Genomic DNA, 14,117 nt, shown 5'->3' on the forward strand with positions numbered 1-14,117 from the left:
GCAGTAAAATTGTTTTAATCATAGTAACCATAATTTCACATTGTTCTTACAATGTTCCACATAAGAATATGCATAAAATATATACTACAACACTCTACAGACCTACATTAATCCTATCTTACCAACCCTACAAAACAACCTAACAGTGACTTCTAGGGGGCTACTCGTACGACTCTATTTATATATATAAATTAACTGGTAGACTTCTACCATATATTGTTAAACTGGTAGACTTCTACCTACCTATATTTAAAATGGTAGACTTCAATCATATATTGTTAAAACTGGTAGACTTCTACCATCTATTGTTAAAACTGGTAGATTCCATCAACCTATAGTTAAAGTGGTAGACTTCTACCATCTATTGCTAAACTGGTAGACTTCTAACATCTATTATAGTTAAGCTGGTAGACTTCTACCAATTAATGTTACACTGGTAGACGTCTACCAATTAATGTTACACTGGTAGACTTCTACCATATATAGTTAAAGTGGTAGACTTCTACCATATATAGTTAAAGTGGTAGACTTCTACCATATATAGTTAAAGTGGTAGACTTCTACCATATATTGTTAAACTACAGGTAGACCTCTACCCATTATCTTTATCCATCCAATTATCTGAATTGGGGTATACAAATTGTTGTCCCCAACAATTTGAGAGGCCAAAACGAGTATTTGATAAACTTTAAATACTCCAGGCTCCTATGTACTCCTACCCCCCACCCAGGCACCCTCCCATCTCTGTCTCCCAGCTACAGACATTTTTAATCAAGCAAACTGACCATATCTAAACACTCTTTACATAAGATGATATAAGTAAGTAGAAGACCACACATACAACATATACAATGTATACAGTAAATTTAAACATAGATGATTAATGAAAAGATGTACAGAGATAAATGTATTGTGTGTAAACTAAAATGATAATAAATTCACATTATAGCAGAATACCAATTTTCACGTGTGTGACGCACGAGTAAAAGTATCAGTTTATTTGCAATACGAGCGAAATATTTACAGTATTCAACAAGAAAACCAAAATATTGTAAATCTATTGCATTTTATAACTAATTACAACTACGACAATGTTACTGCATAGAAGGTTAATCGCTGGCGTCATATCCTATCAGTATCAATACCTTAGTTTATGCAGCGAAGATGTATCAACACATCCTTTTATCATCCCGTCGTTTTATATGTATCTGAACAACGAATCTGTGGATTTAAATGAAGTTAATAGAAAGAGATTTCCCGATTGGTCAATACCCAAAGAGATATTTTAAACTTCGACAAATGTCACTTTTGATATCTGTCACTGTGTGAGAGCAGATTTATCGGGTTGACGGAATTCGATCTTCTTACTGACAAAAAAAGTAATAACATTCAAAAGCTACACCCTATAACTAAGAAAAGTCTCCCTAGGGAAACACACATTGTACCTTTAAAATAATCATAGAAAAACTACAATTAAAAAAAACAAATCTCATTCGACATCACGTCACCATTTGTTAATAAATCACAATGGACATGTTCTCAACTCGTTAATGTATATATCATAGTATTGTCAAAATTTCACCAACAAAAAACATATTATAACACCAATATCCGGACCTGTTCTTTCAATAAAGCAATCTACATTCATAAAAACGAGCTGCAAAGTGATGAGCACTGCTATGATTACTTATCGGAGCAAGTATTCCACTACATGTACCTCAAAGTTAAGATTGATTCGACCTTTCATACAAAATGGAAATATCTTTATCATAAAAATTATGTGCGGATGTCATATTCCAGGTATATGTAGCGCCGATGGGGCCATACATTCAAACACTGCAATACCTTTGTCTTACAAATAATGTTGGGATGTCATATTCCTGGTACATATAACGCTGATGGGTCATACATTGAAACATTGAAAACCCTTGGCCGTACAAATAATGTGGGGATGACATATTTCTGGTACATGTAGCCCGGACGAGGCCTTGCATTCAAATATGGAAATACATTGGTCATACAAATACTTTGGAAATGTTGACAACGGTAGCCTTTCAAATAACATGACATCATCATTGTTTCACATCATCAGGATAACCTCATAAAGGTAGTTTTATACAACAAGTGACTATTCTGATATATGTGTCTATTATAAAGTTCCTATAGGGAACATAACAAAATGAACAGCAACAGTTACTCTACGTTCTTATAGAATATGTATAAGCCATGCAAGATCATTGTGTATTTTTTACAAGTAAACAATGCATATTCGGTATAGCCCCATGGTCATGGTCACACTCGTTGCCGTATTCGGGGATATGCATGTTGGTAGGATTGTTGTTTTGATAATTTCCAAGCAAGTACCACAGCATTGGTGTTATTTGCTTATTTTTTATAATTTACATGCTTCCAAACAGAATCTCTGACAAAAAATGTTCAGTGGAATTTTAGATGTCATCAAACAACAATTGGAGGGGATGGGAAAGTTTGGTGGGGTAAGGTGGCGGATGAGAGAAGCATCGTTCTTGCAGGACATTTCGAGTAACATCCGCTATTGAGCAGTCATTCCTAATATCTGCACTATTTCTGTGCATAAATATTAAAAAAATATCAACTGTTTACAAATTAAAATGTGCTGTAGTCGACGTTAATCAAGCTTGGATTGTATCCAATGTATGTGCTATCATTATGCTATTGTGTCTACGTAGAACTCCGCAGAGCCTCTAATCTCTCTATAGCAGGGTTATTATGAGGCATTACATGTAGAGAGTCTGTAAATGACCTGATGGCCCTACGATTGTCCCCCACAGTTTGGTAACAGATCCCTAACATTGTGTGTACTAGCCAGTAGTTGTGTCCCCCTTGTACGGGGTCGTAGTTCACAGCCCGAAGGTTGATGAGTTCTTTGTCACGTCTCCTTATGTCACCAAGGTCGTGGTAACACAGGAAGGAAAGGAAGCGTGCATACGCCAGTGGTGGAATAAATACACCGAAAGTATGTTTGGTAACTTCAGGAAGTAGATGAGGTACGCATAGTGTAGTACATAGTATAGAAAACACCACACACGAATAAACCCCTTCTTTAAACTTCTGGTGTAACGGGTATCCCTGTCCACAGTACAACCTTTGGTATTGTTCTCTCGATTTTTCAGTTTCTGGTATGGATTCGCTAACGATTAGCTTAGATGTCGACGTCATTTCTGCACACATTCTTATTGTGTTCTTGTAATCTCCTGTGAGGTAGTGAAACAATGCTAAAAGCATCAATCCCGGACTGGTACATACCGACGCTTGCCGTGCCAGTAATTGCTTACATTTCTTGAGAGCTAAATACTTCTGTTTGTTGCTTCTAGTAGTGGTATACATGTTAAACAAAGTACATGCTATTCCGCGAAGTGTATTAGTCATTTCAAAGTAAGCAATGAACTCATCCACATCCGTTTGAGCCTCATGAAGTCGTTTCATTGAAGGGTCCAGCTCTTTCTCGTTAAAGGTCATCGGTAAAATAAACATTCTTGAAAAATGTCTAAGTCCCTCAGACATTCCAAATGTTGTATTGATTTCAGACTTTGATGTTGTTGGAGCATATGTCCGATGTATGGAAAAGTGACCGATTCTATTGATAAACCCATCCAGTTTAGGTAATAGAGATCAATAAGAAAATGAAGCAGTTTTTGACGGTTTTCCCCATGAACCTTCCTCAAAAACATGTTGTTTCTTCTGATGAAATAGTTTGGACAATAACTCGATTGGACCCAAGCAATCAAAATAGACAGGCAGAACCGAAAACATATAAATGTGTTTTGATCATCCCATAGCAAATGTGGGGAATTTTCAACGGCATAAAAGATAACCGTTTTTAGGAAATATGAACATAGGATATCACTATCCCCAATAATATGGTCCAGCAACTCTTTGATCTGGGAAAGGAAATACTTCAGTAATCCGTATACCCTGAACTGCGGATGAGTGAGAGAATGAACTAATAGTTGTTCTGCACAGGCAAATGAAATCCTCCATTGTAGTAGCGTGTCTGTTGAACACTTATCACCAACAGGTACGAGATGACAGCCACCTTGAACAATCCTGTCAATTATTATCTGAGATGGCCATCCATGAAGGCGACTTCGGTATTTCCATTCATTAGTTACCCGAGGCCAACATACACACGGAAATGCGCATGCTGTATCAATGCTCCCTCCCTCTTTCATGAATACAGATGCGCACGGTCCATTGGAAACAAAATCCAAACCCTTTGCCCTTTTCATAGCTTCTACAGTCTGTTGTCTATAAATATCACTAGAGACAAAATACAAATCACCAACAGGAACAACCGCGTTTTGAAATGGAACAACTCTCCCCATTTCATCTCCAATTTGAAATATTTCAAGGTTAGCATACCCAGGTCTGCAACCAGCTTCCCTCATTAACAGTATTGTCTTGTTTTCACTGTTACGAGGTATAAGATGCATTTGATCTGGATAACTAACCACTACAGCTTTAAAAGAAAACATCTTGTCGCTATCTGATTTCTCCATGCGTAACCCGTCCCCAATGCTTCCACCATAGAACCAATTCAAGAAAAGGTCATTTGCATTGTGTATGTTTTGGCTGATGGCTGTTACCTTTCTCCTGTTCTTCACTCTTTCCTCTGTACCGTGGCTGTCATCAAGACACTGGACCAGACGCTGGGAACTGCTGTCTTGATCTATGTGGAATCGTGAGTCTCGGAGGATCTGTAAAAAAAACATTATGATTTAAGTTATGGTATTTAAAAGATCATTGTTCAAATTCATTCTTATAGTTTGGTTTGTGTTTGTTTTACGTCCTTTTAACAGCTATGGACATTTAAGGAGATGTCAGGTTTTGGTGGTGGAGGAAAGACGGAGTTCCCGGAGAAAAAACCCACCGACCTACGGTGAGTACCAGGCAACTGCCCCACGTAGGCCTCGAACCCGCGACCCAGTGGTGGAGGGCTAGTGGTAGCAGAATGTCAGACGCGTTAACCACTTGGCCACCGTGCCCCCCATTCGTATAGACACATTGTGGAGTGGATACCTGGATATAATCAAGCGACAGTCATATCAGCGAAATATAATTATTTCATCAAAATATACTAACGTTGACAATCCACAAGAAACAAATCGGAAAGTATCAAAATCTTACAATGAACTGCATCGTCAATACACCAGCGCGAGATCCGCAATCGACGTCAATACAACAAAATACCATATAATCAATACACTAGGATAAAATCTGAGCTCAAATCAATACTGAATGTGCCAAATCAACAATACATTAGGATACAATCTAAACTCGGAGTCGATACAACAATCACTTTTATATCATGATGTTTGGATCTACCGCAACACGTAAAACCTCAGGATTTGAGAACCAGTTTTGTTACAATGAAGAAAGGGGAAGTTCACGATAGTGAAATTAAAGTGATCCCACTAGTCTATCAGCTTAGTATTAAGCCGTCCCTATTGGTGGTGTATAACCAGGATATTACCTTATACAATTGACGCTGATTTTGAAAACTAAAACCTATCCATATCTGTTGATAGCATACTGTTTAGGAAATTAAGCAAGGCAAATGTATTCATCCCTGGCTGCTGAAATATGACGCCTTTGTGATGGTAGAGTGGTACCACTAGTGACACAGCATATACTGGAAGTTTAAAATAGTATGCATAATGTTATACACATGTACACACAATCAAATATTAAGTTCGCAGGATACGAACAGACACCAACCGTATAAAACGTACACTAGCTAACTCAGAACCCCGTTCTACATGAGTAAATATTTACAAGGTAGATATAAACGATTAAAGAGTATGAGGACCGTCCTTATAAAACACGGTATGGGTTCACGCTTTCGGATGTAACACGTTAAAACATAGTTATAATGTTAAACATATGCTTTAAGGTGTTACATGTAAATTCGATCTCATTCAAACTTTTATTACTCTCTAAACGTATATAAATATATCGTTTTAAATATTGATTTTAATTTATTTCACTAGCCATGCAGCCATACAAAATGAATCGGATAAATGAAAGCAATAACAAACTCCGACATCAAATGTACATATGTAGGAAAGAAGGGGAAAGAGAGGGAAGTTAAGAAAAGAGTAGCAATAGAAATGAAATGTAAATTTGTATGAAATTGACGTTAAAGTCATTGAAGTCTAGTATACACTGTATGATATCGTTCTACATCTTACGACGCGTTTTAAATGAATTCCATTTGATGTTCCTGGGCTATATTCATGAAACTGTTCTCGTGTTCGTGTTCCTCGCCATCAATCATGCTACATGGCAACAATGCCAGGTGTTGTCAGTGACAACGATATTCAGCATTAGTTCTCTCTGAATTTCGTCCAATTCATTGACATGATGTGTGCTCTTTATTCATTAATAATCTAGTTTGAGCACGATTTCATTTTCATAAATACGGGCCCTGATATCCGTTTAGTTTTAACAATTATTATTAGCCAGGCCGTGCTGAAATAATACATTCATTTACATGTTATGTGTTAAAGTAATAGTAATCAGTTTATCTGGTTTTTATTGTCAGCGACCATTTTACAACGGGAAAGGGCATACAATGACGATGACATTATATCCATATATAGCATATCCGAAAGCTTATATATCATATATCTTACCTGAGTTATAACACGAGGAGTAAAATTACATGGTTCATCATATTTGATGTGTTCAAAGGCCGACTTGCTGATCGCGTAGGGAGTAGAGGCAGACATACTGGTGTTGTTTTACATTTCAGCAGATGTCTAAGCTTATAAATCACCGATGCACGGTACACTTGTTAGTATTATCTCATTGACAACACTGCCATAACTGTCTTCCTGCTTGTGTGTCACATCATAGACAGACACGTCCATCTTAGCACTCCTTATATGAGTGTGTATTGGCTTATTTCGGACGGAAGAGTCCATCTTTACAGTTATCATGCATTTGTTTATCATCTCTGTAGACGGTATTGTTCATCTTTACAATCCTCCTGTAAATGTCTATAATCACTGTAGACTGAAGAGTCCATCTTTACAATCATCATGTAATTGTTATCATTCCTGCAGGCGGAAGAGTCCATCTTCTTAATCGTAATACACATGTATGTCGGAAGAGTCCATACTTACAATCCTCATGTAATTGTCTATCAACCTTACAGATAAAAGTATCCATCATCACAATCTTTATGCAATTGTCTATCATCCAACCAGACGGAAGAGTCCATCTTTACAATCCTCACGTAAGTGTGTATCTTTCCAATTCTGTACACGTACCTATATATATATCATCACTTGAGACGGAAGTGTTCTCTTAAAAATCCTCTTGTAACAGTAGTAGGGAGAGTGATGGTTCTGACGCAGTCCCCAGCTTATATCATCCTTACCTCCACCCTGCTCAACCCAAGACGCTCCACCCAAGTAATGATGACGTCAACAATATCATCCAACACTATAGCCACCCAGATAAACTGACTCATGCGATACAACAGTACACACATACACTAGCCTTAAGTTTGCAGTACAATGATCCATTGTTCGCGTATACACAGGTCTACTACTGACTAATGCGGTAAGATTTGTAAAGCTAGTGGTCCGCTAAAAAAAAATTAAACAAAGCTCTTCTGCATGGGGATATCAAATGGTATCTGTCTATTCATGTCCAGTTTTCGAAGCCAAAGGAGGATATCGTCGAGCGTGTCACACCACATTTCCGGGGAAAATGCCAGATAAGTCTCAAATCCGCAGATGTGTACCAAAACATGAAAGTGTCTATCAATAAGAGATATTCCTCCTTCCTATACAAATACACTTGAATGGTCATAATCCTCTGAATGCCTCTAAACATGTGATCGTCAATGTCCAAAACAAAGACAACAACTGTTTCATGTGGCCGGTACTGGCTGCATTACATTCGTACAAAAATAACACACAACGTGTCAGTAATTACACAAATTGCGAGACCGAGCTCGATTTCACGGGAATCTCATTCCCGGTGTCGATGTCTGACATTGCGATATTGAGACACAAAACAACATATCAATCAGTGTACTGGGGTATGACAAGGGCAACTTGTTTCTGATGCATGCGACCAAACAGCGTCACGTCGACGTACTTATGATATCCGACTGTACACAATCTCACTTCTGTTGGATAAAAAACGTGAATCGCACACACATGCTAATAGGTATTTCCATTGCATCTATTTTTTTCCATGGCTTTACAAAACAACGCGTTTTGAACGAACACGTGTCGTATTGTCGCGAGCACAGTACTCAGAGAGTCGAACTTCCGAAAGAAAATCACAAATGGTTGTTCTACAAAGACTTAAGGAAACAAATGAAATCTCCATATATTATTTATGCGGATTTCGAATCATTTCAAGGACCGATATCTGGTTGTTCGAAAGATCCGAATGGGTCATACACCGAAGAAACGGCCCAACACGTTCCCTCTAGTTTTGCATATAAAGTAGTATGTCTCACACAGGGGACCTCGAAAACATTCGTAATCTACATAGGACCAGACGTTGCAAATACATTTGTCGAATGTATGGTGCGGGAACAAGAAGAGGTAGAGCAGCACTTTAAGCATGTCCAACCATTGGTCATGACTGGCAAAAACTGGCAGTCCTTCACAAAGGCCACCAAACGCCATATTAGTAAGATCTGGGGGAGGAGAGGGTCAGATACCATTGCCACGTGACTGGGGAGTTCAGGGGGCAGGTTTAAAGAACGATGCTTACGTCACTTCGTCAGTAATCTTGATGACATCTACGTAAAATAATTTTCTAAATATTAAACATCGAAGGGGCTATTGAAACATGCATTGCTTATGGGAATAACCAAGTTGATTTGATGTACCTAAGTCGAACTAGACATCAATGTCTGCTCATCTTGGTGAGTCTGTGCATACATTACATACATCCTGTTCATTGATACACAGGGTCACGTTACAAATGTCTGAAATACACATATGCTATACTGATACGGGTCACAACACACATAAACATACACAAGGGAAGAAGCTTCGTCAGAGCACTACCGGTACCGCCAAATTTCAAATGAAGATTTTCAACACTTACTTTCGCTATTTTTTCCAGGGATCTCCGGCGATAGCTTCCGTTTGAATTGTAATTAAGTAATCCATCATGATTAATTGTGTAATCATTCGTCTAATACATCCAATCAAGCACTTTTTCGGAGAATTTGCAGTTTTACCGCCATGATTAACTTCAACCTNTCTCTGTATTATCAAAGTCATCAGAATTACCAAGTCTTTCTAGATTTATTGTTTTCCCTCTTACTTCCAATGTCCAACATTGTTTCGAAAAATTGATAATCGCTTTCTTTAAAACCTCAATGCCATTAACAATGATTTTGCTTTTGACATAAAACACTACCTCTCCATTTTTTGTTTGCTCTGTACAGAAATATTGCCCCGCTAATGCAGTTAAGTTGATGTTTCCAGGATTGATTTTTACCACAGGTCCTTGCCAATAACTTATCCCACAATGCACATGTGCTCGTGTGCCAGCTCCTCTCTCTCTTAGTCTAGATGCATAAACATTTGAGAAAACATTTGTCAAATACCGGGCAAATATCCGACTTGATAATAAGGTTGTGTCAGGCGTTGTATGCTGGAAGTCATGGAAACGCTGTAATACTTCCTCCTTAGGAACTTGACCTTGACTGTCTTCTACCAGATTATGAAATAACCTGATAAATATATATTTCAAAGTTCTACATAAAACATGGTTTAAGATAGATCATAGAAATTGATTTATGCATAATGTACATAGATGATATCAAGTATCATGGAACTTAAAATCTGACCACTTGATATTCTGACATCCTGTCTATTCTGACCACATAGTATTCAGAACTCCTTTCTAATCATCATGCTGTAATCATATTTCTAACATAAATATGAAATGAACTATGACATCCTGTCTTATTCTTCAAATTGTTGTGCCAAATTATGGTGTCAGACTATACAGTATACAAAATGTTTTGTTTTTCTTTGTTTTTTAATGATTCATTTAAATATTATTAGTATGGAAATTGAATCACATGTTTTGAAATGCAATATTAAGTTTATAAAAATGAAATATTGCAGTAGAGTGTACGGAACATAAATCAAGATAGGTTTTAATCAGATTGAATTGTTTTGTGCTTACAGGAGAGGAATTTGTGTACCATTGCACGGACGAGAGAGATGTTAGTGGCTTGAAAGTGAAGAAGGAGGTACATCTGAAGAAGTCATGTCCAGTTATGCTACTTGTCAATTTATCAGATGTGCTAGTAAATGGATTGACAGGGACTGCTTCAAAAATGGAGCCTGAATGTGTACATGTCTTCTTCCCTGGATTGAACAGGACAGAAGTCATCACCACTCATGTCTTCACCAAGTACTGCAATATACTGAAGAAGGATATTGGAAGCAGACGTCAGCTACCTCTCCAACTGAGCTATGCTATGACTGTGCACAAGTCACAAGGAATGACACTGGACAGGGTGTCTGTGGAACATACGACAGTATGGACAGCTTACAGTAGCCTTAAGTCGTGCTCAATGTAAAAAGGACTTACGGATCAAGAACTTAACTACTCGCCTCCTTCAAAAACCTCCTGAATGCATCAATGACTTCTACCAGAGACATCCGCTGGAGATAAAAGATTATCTGAAGTGTTGCATTAACTGTGCTTTGGTGATGCCAACTTTAATGGCAAGTCCTGCAGTAATGCCACTGGAAACTCTACAATCATATGGCGATGATGACGATGATGACGATGTTGATGATGCAATAGTGAAGTGTTTGGAGGGCATTGAATCTTTTTCTAAAGATGTCACATCATTATCGGATGGCATTGATGTGCAGTCCATTTTAGAAGGGTTACAGATACAATCACCAAAGACTGACCAGCAGAAGCAGGAAAATGATGCTGTGGAACTATTGCTAACCAACATAGACAGAACAAGACTGTTTGTAGCCTACCTATGTCATGCCATTGCAGAGTTATCAGACAAACACTTGACATCGACACCAAATCTCAATAATAAGGATATCCATTCCTTTTACATGGAATACAATGCCTTAATCTGCTCTGAAAGTCATCGTCTTAGAGTTACATACCTTTTTGGACAAAACACGTCACCAGCACAGGATAACATCATTTACAGAGTGTCCACGAAATTAAGAAACCGAAGTGTACATCAGAAAGCAGAGCCTATCCGTGACACTATGAGGAAGGAGGCAGAACATGTGAAAGGTACACAATTTGAAGAATCTGGAGAAGGCAGGGCAAAGATTCGATACATAGCAGGATGGTGTGTATCATCTCTCGCCAAAAGATGCAAGAGAAATATTGCCCTGTCTCTGTATAACAAGAAGAAAATTGAAGGCACTGAAATGAACATTTTACAGAAGAGACTTCTTGAAAATCTCCAGTCACACACTGAAGAGGACTGTGAGGACACTGAATCACTTCAAGAGATTTATAGAAAACAGAATGTGAGAAAGGGCCTCTTTGTGGTTAATGACAATGCTTTCAATTTCTTTCAGAATCTTGACAAAAAAATCCGAACTTTACAAAGTCCTGCACACTTTTGTTTACACCACACTAACTTTGGACATTTCCTTAAATCTTCATTAATTAATGATGCTAACTTGGCTACACAGTGGAGACTTCTATTCACAGAGGCAGAATTTGACAACATCAAAGCTCGACACAATATTAATTTGTTGCTTCATGAAATTCTTGAAAAATATGTCTTAATGTCTGTGTCACAGTTTAGAAAAGAATACTTAAATGAGAAGAATGTAAAGAAAAGGGAAGCAACAAGAAAGCAGATCAGAATGCGTACTGACAAGGTATCAACAACAAAGTTCAGCTTCAGGACAATGAAAGATGACATATCCAAAGACAAAGAAGCATCTCATAAAAGACTTCAATCAGAAATATTATGTGATGCCACATTCTTGGAAAGAACATTTTCTAAAAAGGAACTTACATATTTGTGTAAAGCATATAGTATCCAGGATAAAAAGGCTCTAAAAACAAAAAAGAGTATGCAAGAAAGCCTCAATTTGACAGTGGTAAAGGTCCAAAAATGTCCAATACCTGACTCTTTGAATAGTTTTGATGAGCCATTTATTACAGATATATCAAGTCTCAATAGTGTTGACATTCCCGCAGTCGATGTATCTAATGATGTACAAAGTGTATCGGGTGTATCAAGTGTGTCTGATGTACAACAAAGTGATGAAAGACCATGTGGTTCAGATGTTTTAGATGATTCTTCCTTTAAATGTTCAAAACCAAAGCAGAAAAGGAATCAACAGTGTATCAGAAAAGGGAAATCTACCAACAAACGCAGGAAAGTGATATGGCCTTGTGGAATTTGTGGAAAGGATGCAAGTTTTGATTCAATTGGTTGTGATGGATGTGACAAGTGGTACCATTCAAATTGCTTGAAACTTGAAAACTTGGAAGAGTTGCCTGAGGTATGGTTCTGTCAGGAATGCTTGAATGAATAAGAGTAGTTTTACCATATGTTCACATGTACACCAGAATTGTCAACANAAAGGCATATATATATATATATTGAAAATAACACTAGATTCCCAGCAAACAAAATTTAAAATAAAATATCTAGAAGTCTCGATCATACCGATTTTCTATCTATATCAAAAGCATATAGCTAGATCATAATTATGCAATAGTCCAATAATTTTGATACAGTAACTCTTAAGCGTAAAATGTGAAATACATACCAGGACACTAATGCCAGACATGATGTTTTAAACATTGCGCCAAAAATATTTGCTGCGGGACTAGGCTCTACTCGGAGGTCCTTGGGACTTTCCATTGTATTTGGCAGTATGGTATAAAGACCTGTCGAAAAGCCCTCGTCATTTCCGGGTCAGGTTGAAGTTAATCATGGCGGTAAAACTGCAAATTCTCCGAAAAAGTGCTTGATTGGATGTATTAGACGAATGATTACACAATTAATCATGATGGATAACTTAATTACAATTCAAACGGAAGCTATCGCCGGAGATCCCTGGAAAAAATAGCGAAAGTAAGTGTTGAAAATCTTCATTTGAAATTTGGCGGTACCGGTAGTGCTCCGACGAAGCTTCTTCCCTTGTGTATGTTTATGTGTGTTGTGACCCGTATCAGTATAGCATATGTGTATTTCAAACATTTGTAACGTGACCCTGTGATTGAAATATTGTCACATCGTTAATTATTCGTTTTTTTCATGAAACAGCTCAAGTATATATGTAACTGTATATATGAAGCTGTAAATATGTAGCTAGTTATATGTAGCTGCATATTTAATTACTTATAGCTATATATATGTAGCTGTTATATGTTCAGCTGTGTATATGTAGCTGTAGGTATGAACATGTATATATTTAGCTGTTCATTTGCACCTGTATGTATGTAGTTGTTTACATAGCTGTATAATGTATGTAGCTGAAGGTACATGCATATTATGTAGCTGTTTTCACTTACAATGTAGCTGTATATATGTAGCTGTATGTTTAGCTGAAAATATGCAGCTGCTTATCATTAAATAGCTATGTACATGTAACTTATATATAGCTTTTCATATGCAGCTACATGTACCTATTTATCTGCCTTTAAAGTATAGCATTCAAGCTCTTCGTTGTGACTGAAATCTATAGTATCACGTAATCTAACAATTGAATCGGAAATATCCGTATCAATAGTAACATAATCAATTAAAGATCACTATAATATTAAATATATATTGCAACAAGTAAGGGAGATTATTTTCTAGAAGATTTTAACAAGGAATGGAGAAAATAGAAAAGCATTTTTCTTTTTGGAGTTTAACTATAGTATGATGTCCTTAATAGATAGAGTAGGAATTTTCACCTGGATCTTGACAGTCTAATGAAAATATAATATTAAATATAAAGTCTTATGACATGTTATACGAGAAGGAATTCCTTAAACGACAAAGCTTCATGTATCTATCTCTCAGTTTACTAGAAGTAAAAGTATGATTGAAAATACAGTGTTATGCTTGTGGTCTTTGTTGATGA

General features: G+C 37.1%; 1 protein-coding gene across 1 annotated transcript; it reads right to left on the bottom strand.

Annotated features, from left to right (window-relative positions):
- Positions 1 to 7,951, bottom strand: LOC110461866. The gene is made up of 2 exons (XM_021515587.1): positions 6,675 to 7,951; positions 1 to 4,736 (listed from the first exon to the last, which is right to left on the bottom strand). The coding sequence occupies exons 1-2, from the start codon at positions 6,768 to 6,770 to the stop codon at positions 3,495 to 3,497; spliced, it is 1,338 nt and encodes a 445-aa protein (XP_021371262.1). The 5' UTR covers positions 6,771 to 7,951; the 3' UTR covers positions 1 to 3,494.
- Between the last annotated feature and the right edge of the window lie 6,166 nt (positions 7,952 to 14,117).

This window comes from Mizuhopecten yessoensis, unplaced genomic scaffold, assembly GCF_002113885.1.
Source record: "Mizuhopecten yessoensis strain PY_sf001 unplaced genomic scaffold, ASM211388v2 scaffold10693, whole genome shotgun sequence".
In the NCBI taxonomy this organism is placed as follows: Eukaryota; Metazoa; Mollusca; class Bivalvia; order Pectinida; family Pectinidae; genus Mizuhopecten; species Mizuhopecten yessoensis.

Bases quoted from the DNA above. Each gene is read 5' to 3' on its own strand.
- LOC110461866 (XM_021515587.1), bottom strand. From the start codon at position 6,770: ATGTCTGCCTCTACTCCCTACGCGATCAGCAAGTCGGCCTTTGAACAC. The intron at 4,737-6,674 runs GTAAGATATATG...TTTTTTTTACAG, and splicing joins CTCCTCGTGTTATAACTCAG to ATCCTCCGAGACTCACGATT.